The sequence below is a fragment of the Grus americana genome, chromosome 3 (assembly GCF_028858705.1).
Source record: "Grus americana isolate bGruAme1 chromosome 3, bGruAme1.mat, whole genome shotgun sequence".
NCBI classification, from domain to species: Eukaryota; Metazoa; Chordata; class Aves; order Gruiformes; family Gruidae; genus Grus; species Grus americana.
This window is the reverse complement of record NC_072854.1, coordinates 44,599,426-44,616,505: the sequence shown is the minus strand read 5'-3', so window position 1 is coordinate 44,616,505 and position 17,080 is coordinate 44,599,426. Positions and strand designations below refer to the sequence as shown.

The following is a 17,080-nucleotide window of genomic DNA, read 5'->3' as shown; positions in this document are numbered from 1 at the left end:
CTGGCAAGACGTAGTTTCAGGTTATGATTTCTGAGGAAGCAGAATTTCTTTCTGATTGCATTATACCATGAATATCTGCAGCTCCATTTTTTATCCTCTGCTAATTTTTTTCTTGCTTTTATAACTGACTCATATAATTATCTTATATAAATACAAATTTCTCTGTAACAGTTTTCAGTATTCAGCCTTTAAAATGAATCTACTTTTTAGTACTGAAAATGTTAGTTTCTTCCTGAGTCATGTTTGATTTTTTTCCTGTACTGACAGGCTTCTGAGCACACTGGCTGATGGTGAGCTTTGTCATGAGATGCTGAGATATAAAGAACAACAGGTTACCTCATAATCTCTTCTTGTTAATGCTTGTTCTGGAGAGCACCTGCTGTCTTTAAAAGGGATTTGAGTGACCCAAGATTAAGAAGTCTCCCTACAACAATTACTGTTCTTATCACTGAAGAATACTCATACCAATGTGACATCTTCCTGATGGTTTCAAATTCACAGACTGAGGGAGAGATAAGAGTCAAAGAACCATACAGTGTGCAATTATAAGAAGACATCAAACCGGTCCAATACGATTCCATTTTGGAGAAGAGTAACGCTATCAGACTAATTGATTTCTGTCTGTAAAGTATCTATTAGGACAAAACCCCTCTGATTTCATTTAAAGAAATTTTGAAGTGCAAGTGTGCTTGCAGTATTTTTAATCATCTTTCTAGTTCATCCTTATTGGGCAAATGACATAATGGGCACAAAGAAGCTAAATGAATTACACCACCTAACACTGGCGATGCTTCCGAGAGAGTATTAAAATTCAAGAGTACTATCACCAGTATGTCTTGCTACCTCTTTGGTTTAAAAGATACAAAATTATAAACTTCTGTTCTCAGGAAGTCCAGTCAAGTTTGTGATATAAATAAAGGATCTGCTACCACGACAGCCATGATAGTATATCCCTTATTGCTCCTCAAAACATTTTTCTAAGCCTTTTTAACCACTGAGCTCCTATCCCCATTACCTTCATTGATGATATAAATGGTACCCACTGTATCTGCTCATCCTTTCTTCTTTCCAACAATCTAGGCACAAATAAAGGACTTAAACTATAATTTTGTTTCTTCTCCTCCCTCTCCCTCAACTCGGGATCCTTCGGAAGACATCTTTAAGAAACAGAGAAAATAAGTATCAAACCTAAATATCAAATATTGTTAACTAAACTTCCAATTTAGTACTCTTTCATACTAATTGAGAAAGTGTGCCTGCTGGGAACCTTCTTTTGTCCAATCTGGGAACATGTTGAGGTCTCCAGATGGCCAAACATCTTCTAGGTTATAGCAGTAATGCGTGCACCATCTAACTCATTTAGATGGCAGCCAAACTAAAATGGAATTGACCTAGATTTATTTCCAAGTAAAGAAAAACCAACTAGTGGAACTCACAGACTGGTTAGAAACTGAAATTAATTATTGTAAATCAGATGCAAACGGTAAGTTTGCCAGAAGGAATGAGTAGCAGAAGGTAACAGTGATAAAGGGTAAATGAACACTGTCATCCTGGGTACTAGGTGATGGAAAGCCAAGATGGCAGTCTGTTACATCTGAAGAAAGTTTTGACTGTCCCAAGTTGAGAAGGTGAAATTGTTATGTGAGGTCAATTCATTTACGCTTGGCTATGTTTGGATTCCTCCAGTGGAAGAGAATACAGTTCGCTGCTTGTAAGCTCTCTATTTGTAAATGCATTAGAATATTTTCCTTTTTGTGCTAATAACAAAGCTAAAAGGATAATCTCCAACTTCAGAGCGCATTATGCATAGCTGTCTTCTTGACTATAGAACACCTGAAATGCATTGATTGTATCCACAGTGGTAGAAAAAAATGTGCAAACAGCAACCAAATTAATTAGTAAGCTGTAGCATGCTGCCAAAAGCAGAGATGGTTAAACACTAACTTTATTGGGGTGTATGCATCTAACATTTCAATGAATAATACGTTTCCAGCACCGCAGAAATTGTGTCAGCTACATTGTGAACCCCAGTGGTATATGGTGATCTACTAAAACAGACAGATACAATGAGGTAGACTTCTGTTTGTCTGGATTGGACGCAGAAATCCAGACTCTTCCAGTGATCCACAGATCAGTTATTATAAAACAAACCCCACCAGCTCCTTCACAGCTTGCTCAGCCTGCTCTGTCACTATGTAGTTAAGAAGCCTTTAATCTGCAGGCTGACATAGGCGCAATGAGTCTACAGACTAAAATTTCATACACAATTTGGATGAAAGCTAATTACTGCCTGTTATTCTAGCTGCTTTCCTCCGAGTAGAAGAATGTGGGGAAAAAAATCAAATGCCTTGCTTTTACTGCTTCATGCTTTGTGCTATGAACTGCAACTGTGAAAATGTTAGTACAAAAATAGAGCTATTTCTATGTTTCAAGAGTATAAAAGACTGTCAGATAGCCATAAAATACTGCTGGTCAAGATGTATCCCTCAAGATATATGCCTAATTTACTCCAAATTAAAATTCTGTTCTCCGGGTTCCCAGCTGAGGACATATTTTTACAATTGTTTCCAGTGAAAAATGCATTTTCAGATCTGAGCAACGGTCCTTAAAATGGGGCTTTGTGATACCGAAAATGAGCCCACTAAAGGCAATTAGCGCACAAAGCTTTATGCCCATGTGTGTAACTCTTGAACTCCAATGGGACTGTTCACATTGTGCAAAGTGAGTAACATGAATCAGCCTTTGCAGGACTAGAGACTTCAGTGTAACATCACTAACACCATTATAATATACTATTTAAAAATCAAACAAGCCTAAAGATCAGTCTAAGTGAAAACTGTTGTTCATTGAGTATAACAGATCAAACAGAAGGAAGCAAATGTAACAAGGGAACCAGGAAAACCAGCAGCAAAATCAAAGGATGTGAACGTGTATATAGCATGGTTTACCAGAGGTGAAAAAATTACAAATAAGAAAGGAGATAATGTGCTTTAAAATTCAATAATCAGAGGAAAATTATGAATTAATAAGGAAAATTATATCTTCCAAAACTCATATTTGTGATGTACAAGATATTTGAGCCAGATTCATACATATATTTTAAGAAATGGCAAACTGCAGATTTCAACAATAAAAAGCCTTTTCATAATCAGAGAACAGTATAAGAAATCTTGTTAATGAAACAGTTGCAGTGTCTCCTGTCACAATATCCTTTGATGACAAATTATGCTTCAAGGTGAGAGCCAAGTCAGTTGAGATTCTTATTCTGAATTACCCCATAGGAATCTATCTCTCTCTCTCTCCTGACTATAGGTAGACCCTGATGAGTTGAGAGCCCTTGGAGTAAAGTCACCCCTTCCAACTTCTTTCCTACGTAACAGTTTTCTCGTTAATGTATCTATTCATTGGACACCACTGTAAGTACTTCCATATATTTTTTTCTTTTTATTTTCTAGTTTGGAAAGGGACAAGCATTTTAACACATTATTTCAAGAAACTATTTCTTCCTTAGAACCTTTTCTTATCATGTTCTGAATCCCACAACAGTGGTTTTCAGCATCTCTCATCATGCATTCATATTCACCACCATTTCCTCAAAAAAGGACAATTTTAACTATAGCTTTTGCAGGAGATTTCATCTATTTCCAGGTAACCCATTAACAGTTCCTCCACATTGTACACCCAAAAAGCGTTAAGTCCACTGTGTGCCTACATCACCAGTGCTATTTACAGTTCTCATCACCCTGTCTCCAGAAGAACATGAGTGACAGTATTTCTAGATGAGGAGACACTGGAAGTGCTAGGACTTTCCACCAGAGCCCTATTTCAGAGCCAGGGTCACTCTGGTCTAGCACCGACTTTGAGGGCAGAATATCAGAGCACTGCCGGAGACAGACTGCTGAGCTGCTGGGGTCCTTGGTCTGACCCAGCATGGCAGCTTCTGCACGTTTTAATAATGCAGCTAGTTACCAGAAACGACCAGAAGAAGCTTCCTCTTCATTTATCACATTGCCTCCTCACATGCATGGAGCTTTATCTTTGAGGCAATGGCCAACTACAGCCGAGTGGACTCCTGGCTATTCTAAATTATATCAAGGCTGAGAACACTGTAAATCAGGCAGGAAACTTTAATGCCACCTTTGGCCACAATGACCATCAATCCTCTATCCCCATTAGTCACAACTGGAATCCAGCCCAAGTGTCTGCAGTCTTAAACAAGATACTATCTTTGATGACCAATTTCCATCAGATTTAAACTAGTCCAGTGACAAAACAGTTGTCCTTCCCCACAGCCTATGGAGGTGAGAAAAAAAACAGTAAGAAATAGGATGTTTTCCATGAAAGAGAATTTATATGCAAAAAAATTGCGCTCCTGCTACAACCAGCAATCGACAGTAGAATATTTTTAGGATACAGATAATTCTGGCTTAGTTCCACAAAATGAACAGTAGAACTGCCTCAATTTAATTACCACCCCATGAAGCAATCTGACAGCCCCAATGCAGTGCTTAGTAAGCATTTTACCTCAGACAGCTTGAAGATGTATTGTAGCACTGAAATTACAACACGTACCATGACTTGTTCTGTCATCCTACTTTGGGAATGCAGCATGCTTGTCTCTATAATGAGCTGTCTGATATTCACCCATTTCACCTGTAGCAAACAGGAGTAAAACGTAAGTAACCATAAGTTGGCATATTAGTTGAATGCAAGCTAAAATATTCATTTTTGGCAGAAGGTTTCAGATTCTTTTAACTATCTAGACAAGTGTAATACATAATTTACTTACATTTACATTTTGAGAAACATTTTGAATTTTCTAAATTTTTAATTATTACAATCTGGGGAAAAAAAAAACCAAACAAAAACCAACCCACAAACCCTGTTGTCTCCTTCTCCATCTTAGTTTCTGCTACAAGATTTCTGGAAAGTATATTAGGGACATACTTGCTACTACATCTGACACAGGGATAAAATATGTAAAACTTAAGGACACATATGTGCGTCCTATTAAGAAAATTAACTCTGCAAGAAAAAGGTTTCTCTGCTTAGTTCAAAAACCAAAGAAGAAAAACAATGTGTAAAAAAAAGTAATACGACATTTTATAAAGCTTATACTAATGCAATTCCATAACTTTTTTTATACATGTATTTATGCTTGAAAATATATGCTAGTCTGCACTTCTGCAAGTATAATGAAATTATGTACCTTTCTTAAAAAACAAAACAAGTGATTCAGCTTGTTTCCAGCAGAAGAAAGATTGAAACATTTATTCATACGAAATCTTACAGAGAAAATGGAATAGCCTCATTTTCTTTTTAATTATGGCATTACATCAGAACTGGACTCTGCCACCCTTCCTCTGGCTAAGCAGTTTTCAGAAGGTGTGTGGAAAAGCAGTTAAGCCCAGGCTAAAACACCCACCTCACAGGAACTAGTCATACCTATGAGAAGACCCAGCTAAAGCATGCAAGCAATCAATTACTTTTCATTGACATAGTCATTGACTTAAAACTGCTGTGAGTTAAGTGTCATGGACTGAATCCCGCTTAGTGCCATCTCAGAAGCCATGAATTGTGGAATACAGAAAAATAATACCCCATGTTAGCCATAGCAATAGCTAAAAAAAACCCCAACCAAAAAACAACCCAAAACCAAACCACCTTTAAAATAGATTTATTATAAATAAGTAAAAACCTGAGATTCTTCTGTTTCTCTGTAGGATTCTAAGGAAAGAGTCTTTGCAACAAACACAGGTAAAAAAGAAGTTTCAGATGTTATTAGAAACCATGGAGTCCAGATCATACAAACATGGGAATATACAGTATCTGTAATATTATCAGGGCCTGTGAATTTAAGAAATTATTTGGAAGTTAATTGAAAATTTAGGCTTGAAATGTCTTTATAACTGGCAGAATACCAACAATACATGATATGATATGATGTGATATGATATGCCCATTTGTGCTCAACCTTCCCTTTTCTGTTTATCGCACCTATGTTTGGTTAAGTCAGCGCTCTGTTCCCTGTCATTGCCCGGGAACAAGAGATCGGTAATTGCACAGGTCATATATCAGCCAAATTTTCTGACAGTGTGTACTTAGCTGTTTCTGAAGATCAAGTCCTCCTTGCGACCGCTCAGATTAAGAATCTAAAAGTCAAAAGATTGAGAATCCTAAAACGTTGAACTGAAACAAGACAAGCTAGATTACACAAAAAATCCGATGCATATAAAGGCAGAAGCAAAGATTTAAAAGTCCAAATATACTTGAGGAAGATCATTTGCTATATGCTATTTTTTAAAAAAATAAGTGGAACCATTTGCAAGATAAAATATAGTTTAAATTTGTCAGATGTTAGCTCCCTTACAAACCCTGTGTACAATGAATTGTCTTTGGGTCTTACTCATTCTTTTGAGTATGAATTATTTCTCAACCTTTATTTTCTTTCTCTTACACAATATATTTCTCTTTATTTCCTTTAAAAATAGAAATGCTCGGTTACCTTTTTTCAGACTGACAGGGTTACAGAAAACAGAAGCACCTCAAGATTTAGAAAGCACTTCCCAGTCACTATAACTTGAAAGCAAGAGTTTTCACTCTCAAAGAGGCATAATGTCCAAAAAGAAACAATACTCTGAACAAAGATGAAAAATTGTAGATTACTTTCACAGGCTCTTATTCTACAATGGAGGAAATATCCACACTCTAGCTAGACTTCTTTGAAAAGAATATTTTCCTTTTATATAGAGATAAAAAGCAAAGCTTTCAGGTCAGAGGCTATAGGGGAAAAGAGCTAATGTCTCCCCATGCTTTGATGTTACAAGTAGTCCCTCGTTACAGAAGTGTATTAGAGCTACTAGTAAACTGAGCCAGCATATTTAATAACCACTTTCAGTATGGGTGGTATATGGATTATTCCGTACATAACACGGCAAGAAGAGTCATGTGCGCTATGAACAATACACAGACCTTTCTTTCAACGTGTTAACATTACTTTAAAAGATGCCATAGCTAAAAGGTAATGTGTGATTTATAGATCCCATAGGAAGACTTCTCTTTATAAATGTATCTGAAACAACTACAGACAGCAAAGCAGGATTAAGTGTTCCTCTCACAGTGAAATGTAACACACGTAACTAGTGTGTAATATCTGAAAACAGCAAAATTGAGTCTGTTGAGTACGAAACACAACAGTGATGACTAATAGTAAATGATGTCTCTGTTGCTTTTGAAGCTGAAGGACTGCAGACTGGAGGAACCAGTCTAAAACTGCATGGTCTAGTTCAGTTGTCTTTCACAAATTCTTAGGAGCAAAACCTGAAGGACCTAATGCACCAGTTTGCATTAGTCCTAATGCACCAATGCACCTAATGGACCAATTTACTTGTTAACCCACCTTTTGGAATGCTATATCTCAAAACTCAGGAGATGCTGGAATGACATAAAGATTACCTTAAAAAAATCAATCTAAAATGTTAATCAAATTTTTGGTGTTATGTAGCACCAAGCTGTGTAACAGTAAGACATACCCTTAGAAAAAAAAAATATTGAATTATTTTTAACTTACTTTTTTTTTTTTTGGTATCTATGTAAATTGAAACTTGCTAGGAGTACTAATCCTCAAATTAACAAAAAAAATCTTTATTCTCTTAGGTATTTGATATCCTCCAACAGAACACTACACACAAGAAAATATAATTTCTGATTGAGTTTTGTATCATTTGGAAAATTATGTTTGTTTGGATATTAGTGAAATACTAATTGCTGACTGAGACCACTGATTATGCAAATTTGAAAATTACATGAATATTATTTAGGTACCCTGTAGTTTGAGCATTGCTTAGTAGACAATCAAACAGAGAGATCGTCCACCAAAATCTCTCAAAATCTCAAGTAATCAGAAAGCAATTACCCTACATTTGAACCAGAGGCAGATACGCTCTTGCAACTTTTCTTCTCAGAAGTGCCTGCAGGAACTTCTGTAGAAGCTCCACAGATTTCAGCCAGAAGTGAGCCACCGCAAGAGGAGCAACAAGGATTTCTGAGGGACTTGCACTACAGAGTTTCTGCAGATGGAACAGATTCGAAAGAAACAGAAGAAAAGCAGAAAGGTTGGGAAAAGCAAAAGCGAAAAGGAAGTTCAGAAGAAAGCAAAGAAAAAGTGGGTTAAAAAACCCTGCTAGATATATGAGGAGTAGGGATAAAGAAATAAAACTGCAAGAAAATAAAAAATGGGGAACCTTAAGCAGAGAGGAACAAGGGAAATACCAGTCTCACTAAATGTTTCCTGGTATGGCAGCAAAGAAGCAAATCATTCTCCCCGTAGGTTCAGGTACCTGCCACAAGAAGTCCAGGAGGAGTTTTTGAGCCTGATTATTCTTAACAGATTTCCAGATTACATTTTAAGCTTTGTAAGTATTGTTTATAAATATATGCAAGATGAATGATGGAAATATTGGAGAACAACGTCCTAAATAACAGCAGCCTTTCTACACTCAGCTTCTACATTGGTAAGATGTTTGAACTGATGATACTGGCTTCACAACGCTATGAAATCACCCTGCCCCTCTGCTGGAAACTACATCTCCAAAAGCAGAGCTGTCTGAAGGGAATCCATCCTTCGTCCCTCCAGCTGTAAACTCACTGCGCTAGCGTGAACGCACCTTCTGAGATAGTATAAACTCATCACTATACAGACATAAACTTATGCATTATGGATAATGGGTGCAGCAGAAAAGGCTCACAAGCCCCATTACAATAGCACCAGGAGCAGAGAGTTGTAAACCAGTGTCCAAAACCACAGCAGCTGTATTCATCAGAGAATGTCCCGAGGTGCCCGACAGCTTTTAACAAGTAAAATAACAAAAAATGCAGACCTACTTTTTCAACGGAAGGTATTACACACAAATGCTACATTTTGCATCTCTCAAATGACTGAAAGTGCCGAAGCTATGACAGACCATGTCCTGTTTTCTGTTTCAAAATCTATTTTGGAACTCTCCAGACTTTTCCAGATGTTTCCAGACTACCTCCTCAGTAACACACTTGTGAAACACTTAAAACCTCTCTGCTCTGGTCTGCTATTTCTTCATCCTGCCTCCACATGAATTTCTGCCTTAATGCTGAAGTTTCTGCACAATGGCAGGTGGCTTCCCCAATACCTTTCTCTTTTAGTATGTCAGCGTTACTCTACTCCATTTAGATGGTAATACTTTTTAGACTTATTTTCTCCCCTTTCTTTTGGAGAGGCCCTGTGTGGACCTCATTCCAGCTCCCCAACCAGGACCAGAAGGAGCAGGGGTGGGTTGCCAGGCGGGACGTCTAAACAGGGGGGCGGTTCTGTGCACTTTGTGGCAACGGGGAGGTGCAGCCGTAGGGATCCCCAGCAGGTTGGTTTGCTTCCTCCTCCGGAGCACTCATTTTTTGCCCTTGTGTATTCTTAAATGGTGAGCCACTGGGAACAAAGACCATCCAGTGCATGTGTTTGGAAGGAAACACAGGAGAAGGCTCTACAGCTAACAAGCAATAGTGATGAGAGTTTTCTTTAGTAAGCTATGTGAATTATAAACAATATACTACTGCCATGTGTTAAAAAAGAACAAGGTCACTAGTGAGAAAGAAACTAACTGTTATTCTTAACAGACAAAGTCAGGAGATACAAAAGGGCATACATCATTTCCCTCTGAAATTGTATGATAAAATGACAGCAAAAATCAGCTTAGAAGCAACACGTGAACTAGCCTTCTGTGCCTCCTGCTCTCTTCCTTCCAAGACTAAATGGATCTGTGTCTCTCTTTTGTCACATTGTTGTAACTTTCATTCAGTCTCCCCACTTCACCTTGACCGCATCTGAACAGTGACAATATGTTTCTTGTTCTTCACACTTTTCCCAGCAAGGATCACTGACAGCCTCTTACTTTGTATTTTCTCGGCTTTTGAGGCAGTGATTTTTTTTTTTTTCCTTCTTTTTCCCCCAGCCATCATCATTGCTATTTGGAGAGAATTTGGTTCAATTTCCATTTTAAACGTGAAATGTTTGAATTAGCTGATAATGTCTCCCAGCTTGCAGAGGAAAAAGCTGGTCTTTAAAAAAGCAAAAAATAAAAGTTTTCTTTTTTGCAAAATAAAAAAATGAAAAGCTGCAGAATAATCTTAAATCATTTTATACTGCACATAAAACTTGAAAATAATGAGAGCTCTTCAATTTAGAAATGATTGGGGTTCTAGGCATACGAATCAGAGCGCGCTGTAAAATTATTAGAACACTACAGCATCTTTCATAAGCATTTCAATTCAGAGGTGATCAAAGATTCTGGACTTGCAGAGCAATTTACTTGGCATTTGCAGGAAAGCCTCACTCTTTCAAACTGAAGCACTCTTAACAATATGAAGAACTCCAATAATTTTAAATTGATGTATACCATACATGCCTAGAAATCCAATTTAGTCTTTAAATAAAAACATTATAACTTCAGAAGTATGAAGGGCCCACCCACGACATAACAGCAATCTAGCCTTTCCAATTCACATGTCAATTCAGCCTAGCTGTTATTTCTCCCGTGCTAGGTTTTTCTGGCATGAGGAATTGCTGAAAACATTAGAGACGAGTATTTGTTTCTTTTAACTCTATCCTTCAGGCTTGCTTTCTGATTATCTATGAAGTTTTTCCAAAACCCAGTGAACTTCTGGACAGCCTCAGATTGCAAGCTGATTTGCAAGGTGTGAATGGTATTTCTTTTGCAAGGTATAAATGTTATTTCTAAATACTTTTAAATTCTGCAGATAGATTAAAAACAGAAGACAATGTTTATGCCACATCAAAGATGCAATACATTCTCAACCAAAAACTTAATTCAGCTGACAGTAAGTTTGTAAATAAGTATATCTATTTTTAATTTAGCTGAGTTTAGATTTGCAAATAAGTATATCTATTAAGGGAAACATAGAGTACATTGAATTCTAAAAGAATATTGGTAGAGTGGGATAATAAAAATAGATCTAAAGTTTAAAAAATACATCTCAAGTATACACAAAAATGTTGTGTTGAAGTCCTCTGAGCAAGAGAGGTCTTGTATTGACCCAGCAGGTCCTCTGCTGCCTCCCTGCCAAGATCTGAGTATCTCCAAGGATGTAGTTTTATAAATCACTAATGCTTCCTTATGTTCTTTATCTTTTAAATTACAGTATTCTAAAATCAGGAAATTTTAGATTTTCTATCTAAAATGTTGATACCCAGGCCTGTTTCTAAGGACAGAACATATCTATGAAATATTAATGTGGTGTAAACCAATGCAGGTGCCCTTGAATATTTTTTAGTACTATTGGAGTTTATGTGATCTATGATAAGTCTGTTCTGTTCCCTGTGGACTACAGCTTAGCCTCAAGACTTGTGGATGTGTGACTTCTTAGTGCAAATTTAGTGGAGACGATGATGTCTATAAACCCTTACAAAATGTCACACACAAAAAAAGTATTAGAAGATTTCTACCTCGAACTATGCCAGGCTCACTGTCAAACAGCAAAAGTGCTTACAAGTATCCATCACAATGTTCTCGGGCTTATAAAATTAATTTAGCCCCTTGTGGTGGAGACTGACACCAGCTAGCAGTGGATGTATTTTAAAGTATACATCCTCTTTTCTGGAAAATAGAAAAGGACACTAAATCTCTCCAGAATCTTTTAAATATTGAAACGTGAAATACCTCTAACTGGACAAATTTGTGACAAAGCTTGAGGACCAAGCCACAAATGTTGGTCACAAAATTGCATATTTCACATCCATCTTAATTATTTTCTACCAGATTTGACCTTCCTTTCCCATATTTGCTTGGTGTGACGTTTGCAAGCAAACTTGCTTTGGCAATGTCAGAAGAGTAACAGTTGTCATGGCTTCAACAGGAAAACTATCTGCATGTTCAATACTAAACATAGATGCAGTCAGAAAAAGAAGATACATTAACAACAAGTGAATATTTTCCAGTTCCTGAATTCTTTATAATTTTAACTGCAGTCTTAAGTGACATTTAAATGTATATAATGTTTATAATCTATTTCAGAAAAAAAAACAATTTAGTTCAGTATAGCATTGCACTTTAAAGTTCACCTATGGAGATAAACTATATGGGAGAGAAACACGCTCCCATCTTTCCTGAAGCTGGTTTTTGGTAGCGTTCTGTAAGACAAGGCTGTCCAAACAAAAGAGAAAAATAGTTCCTGCCGTTACAACTATTTTGTGTAGTAGCCAGATGCCTCCTATTATTTTTGAGTCAAACCCCAAAATGTTCATGACATGATAAAAATCTAGAAGTCTTAATCTATAGATTACATTTCAGTTTCCTCAGTGTTGAAGATTATTGTTCTGCTTTGAGTAGTTTAATCAGGTACTTAAAATTTCCCTTTATGTGTGCAACAGCTATCTGAAATCAGCTGCCTTCAGCCTTTCCAGAAGCCTCAGGTCAGGAAAAGAAAAAGCTAAATATTGTCAAGAAAAAGTGTCTAAGTTCAATAAGCTCTACTAATAACTTAACAGATCTCCCTTTAAGATTCACCTCGACCTCTTAATATTTTTTAAAAACTAACCCGCCTAATGTCCTAAAAGTTTTAAAGCATGGCAACGCATTTTTTTAAATACCATTTTTCAATACTAATTTGAGAAGACCTTGAACTGAAAAGAATGGTCTTGTATAACCACTTACTGCTGTGGTTTTACAACGTTTCTGTATACTGAGAACAGAAGGAACAGCCCTGAACAAGGAAAGTACTCATCCAAGTCCAAACAAGCAGCTATCAGTTGCTCTTGCTGTAGTTTTCTCCAAAAACCCTATTTTCGGTTGGTTTTGCTTTGTTTTCACTGCCTATTCAAACACAATGGAAACAGCGTATGTTATGCACACTCCCATAATTAAAAAAATTCTGACAGGATTTCACCGAAGCTTTCCAAGTACATTCTTTGGTTGCAAAGAGGATCCCTGAATAGTTACAATATCTCAGCCAAAAGACTGAGGGTTTCACACAGTTATGAATGTATGGCAAGATGAGTTTATGACACAAACGCTTCTGGTAATCCAGCCATGGAGGACTTCAGCAGGTGTCAGCGGTAGAGTGCATTCTACTGCTCCCTAACAGTACAAGTAGGGTATTTGATTTGTTGTAAGGGAAGTATAGCTCTGCTTGTAGGGCACCTCCTCTAAAATAAAATCACATCCTCCTGCCTTCTTCATTGAGTATTTATTTCCAATTTGTTCTGTTAAAAAAATATTAAACTGAAACCAACATATCTTTTTCACTCTTCCAGATAGATAAAGTTGGAAAAAAATCACAGATGCCAAACTGTGAATGCTTAGAACCAAGGAGGACATTACCCCAAAGGTGAATATTAATAAGGGTATTGAAGCACTTACAATGGAAAGTATTTGCATACTTATCTACACAGTGATCACTCTTCAAACCATCATAAAGTTGAGTTGGTTTTTGCAAAATTACTTGCATTCTACCAACAAACTGAATACAGAGTGCCCGCTTTTCAGGCATTCTTCCAAGACCTTAATACGAGAAGTAAATTAGATTATTTTTCTATGAGACAAACTTTTCCGTAGCTCAAGATACATTCTTAAATTGTGATACTTTGTAAATATTATAATTCCCCTATTAAAGTAGATAACCTTGAGACCGTAATGACAAAGAAGTACTGAAATTTGAGCCTGATTTATCCCTGAAAACCTTCACTGTAGTCAGCAAGAATTTACAGAACCTGGTCAAAGATATAAATACATATATAAGGATTTAGCGGTTAGATGATTGAAGCCATGTATGAAGCAGCATATTCTAGTGGGTGCTATTTCTAATTTAAGAATTCCTCCTCTATCATGGAGATAAATTGTGTACTGTAGGTACTATTTTGCCATTTCCTTTATTTTTAATCATAAGCAAAACAAACACAACCTCAGAACATCCTTGTTATTACTGTGAGAAAGGAAAGGGAAAAAAATAATGAGGGTGGGACAGAGAATGCAAGAAGCAGATATTTTTGACAAGTTGCTCGATTTATATAAATGGACATTAAAGGAATTTGTGAAGGAAATTTCAAAAGGAGAGAAGATATTTCATAGAGGCTCTGTTAGCCAGCATACCAGTCACTGGAACAGGGCATTTATTCCTTGAAGGGGCAGCAGGGGATGAAAATTTATCTAATTGGAAATGTTTCTCAGTGAGCATGGGAAATGAAAGATTAAAAATAAATAGCTAGAGAAGATTCAAATGGGGCACTTTTACTACCACAACGAGATGCCTCTTCAGACTGTAATTCTTGAGAGAGTTTTCCTGATCTTGAGATTCACTGCACAGCAACTACAAGGTGAGATCCTATTGCCCACGTTCTTGTTTTCCAGGTGGTCTCCCCCTCCCTGCACTTTTGCTCCTCCTGGATCCTTGGGCATCTACCCACATACAACAGAGTCTGCAACTTCTGGCACAGGCAGAAAATGAATATGTTGCATTATTTATCAGTGATTGCCCTCAAAATAGTCCAGAGCAGGGTGGAAACGGTGTTTCAGTGTTCCTGAGACCGTGTCCCTTTTCACAGCTACCTGGCTGGTAGCACCTGAGTTGCAGAACAGTACATTTTATACTATAGTATATTATAACTGTTTCCATTCTCTTTGCCCTTGCAGTGAGATTTCTCTCCTCTGGTTTTAGTTATCTAAAGGTTTCACAAAGAACTCAGTGAGAGCTCAAGATGCCTACAATGACATATTTACATATAGGTGTCTACAGACACACTGAATAGCCCCTCAGTTATGGGCCTTGGTTCAGTTGACCACGCATGGGTATCAAATGCCATTTGAAATGTCCTGGGCTATGCAAGATATATCTGACTGGTCCACAAAGATGACACAGGACATGCAGGAGACCCACTTCCAGGGTGCGCCATTCCACAGCATCTCAGATACTACTAGATCCTGTGAGAGCTGAATCAGGCCCCTCGTCAACAGTTGGTTGTGTTCAGAAAATAATTCGGTTGACCAAGCATGATATCTGTATTATGGTGAGCTGAATGCCCCCCCCCCCCCCAGGCCCCAGTGACTACGCATCCATCGACTTAATGGTAACCTAACGCCTAGCACATATGTCAACAGCACGATCAGAAATCTAAGTGTAGCAGGATTTAGGAACCTTCATTGTAAATGTCTGTGAATGGGAGCCGAATCTTGCCATAGTTCTCTAGGTTCCTTTTGCTGTTATGGAAAGCATTAAACCTACCCAAAGGGCAATTCAGTCTCTCTGAAAAATTAAGTCTAAGGTAGGTGGGAGGATTTACCACTTGGAAGCATTCCTCTTCCTACCCAATGACTTAAAGCTGGGCTGAGATAACTGCCATAAACCAACAGAGTGCAAACCGTCTGACGTTACGCATACCGGCTCCAAATGTCGCAAATGAAATTTTGAGGTAGAATCTTATAATGATCAGTTACATATTTTTAAATATTTCAGTTACATTTAGTACACCTGGATAGCAGTGACACACTCCAGAAATTGATATACAGCTCTCCTTCATCATACAGTAGCTATTCTAACACCTTTAAAGGCTGATGTTATCAAAATAGGATAGCATTTAACCTGAATCCTTCTTTCACTCTGTTCTTCTTTAACCACATGGGTAGTTTATATAAATTTTCCATTAACTCTTTTATCAAAAGAATAACATTTTTTCTTGTCTGTTCACAGTAAAGCTTAATTTTCCCATGTGGTAAAATATCCCTCATTAGTTACTCCTACAAATCCAGACAAGTAATCTGGTTATTTCAGAAATATAAAAGCATACTTAAATTATATTTTTAAATTACAAACAACAAAGGACCCGTGTAATTCTAAGATAAAAACCCTAAATAATAATTCAAAGCAACTGATTAAGAAAATTACTCCAATATGAGCTTGCATGCCAAATTTCAGCACAACTGACTTTGTTTCAGTTTATAAATATGTGCAAATTAAAGGCTTTGTCCACTTTAGTACACAAGTTAATATCCAGAATTGTTTTACAGAAGAGAACATAATTCTAAACTGAAATATAGCCCTTATTCAAACCCAGAAGATTTCTTGAAAAAATTGTTGATCTTTTATTTTACTTGCTTTACTCTTTTTCAAACTTAATGCTTTTTCTTCATCTTCTCAGTTCTCATTCTTTTGTCTACTACTCTTCATTTTTCAGTGATTTTAGAGGTAGGAGGAAAAGAGTGATGCTCGAGGCAGAGAAAAAAAAAAAGGAAGATTTTCTTAAAAGATTGAAAAAAATTCCTAAAATAAGGCTGCAGATTTTCACAACTAAGTAATCAGATGAGGTCTCCCTCAGTAAATAAATATCCCTTAAGACATGAGCAATGAAAACTGCTTCATATTGTAAGTGGACAATGTATTCCTCTCTTTACCAGATCCACCCATCAGATAACAACAGAAATTTAAAAAAGAAAGGGGTTGTGGTCTTGTTGGACCATCAGGAGAGGAGGGGTTCAGGATGGGAGATGAACTGCGGGTGGTTTTCCACACATCCCCTTCCGCTCACTGTGGAGGCTGTTGAACGCTTCCTCCGTTCTCACCTGCCAGAGCTACATGGGAAAACTGATGCCTGTGGGAGTATCCCCCACTGTACAAAGGCATCGTCATAAACCAAAGCTTAGCGTGCCGAGTCTTTTTGCTTCTTTAAGGGCTAAATTCCTCTTGATTCTAGAATAATTCTCCATTCATGACAGACTAGGAGAAATTATTCTGGATTTTAAAAAAAATCACATTCTGTTGAATCCGGTCTCAGTATATGTTTGCACAACTTAGTTCAAGGATCATCAACTAGAAAAAAAGTGCCTATTTCTCCTTGCTAGTAGATGATACACTCAACAAAGTTACTAAACTGGACAATGAACCAGATACTAAACTGAGTGATGGTCAGCGTAAGGCCACGCCTGAGATTTCAAGAAAAATGGTGTTAAGGTACTCAGGACATTTGGAGCAAGCTATTTCACATTCGTGAATATAGAAACTCTCAGAGGTTATAAAGATGCCAGATTTGACTTAATTTCCTCCTCCA

At 37.2% G+C, this 17,080-nt stretch overlaps 1 protein-coding gene across 1 annotated transcript in view; it reads right to left on the bottom strand.

Annotated features, from left to right (window-relative positions):
- LOC129204078 (uncharacterized) overlaps positions 1-17,080 on the bottom strand; it is a 188,900-nt gene that overhangs the window by 12,461 nt on the left and 159,359 nt on the right. The window contains exon 3 of the mRNA XM_054819365.1: positions 4,573-4,653. Coding sequence (XP_054675340.1) covers positions 4,573-4,653 — 81 coding nt within the window. The remainder of the gene's footprint in view (positions 1-4,572; positions 4,654-17,080) is intronic.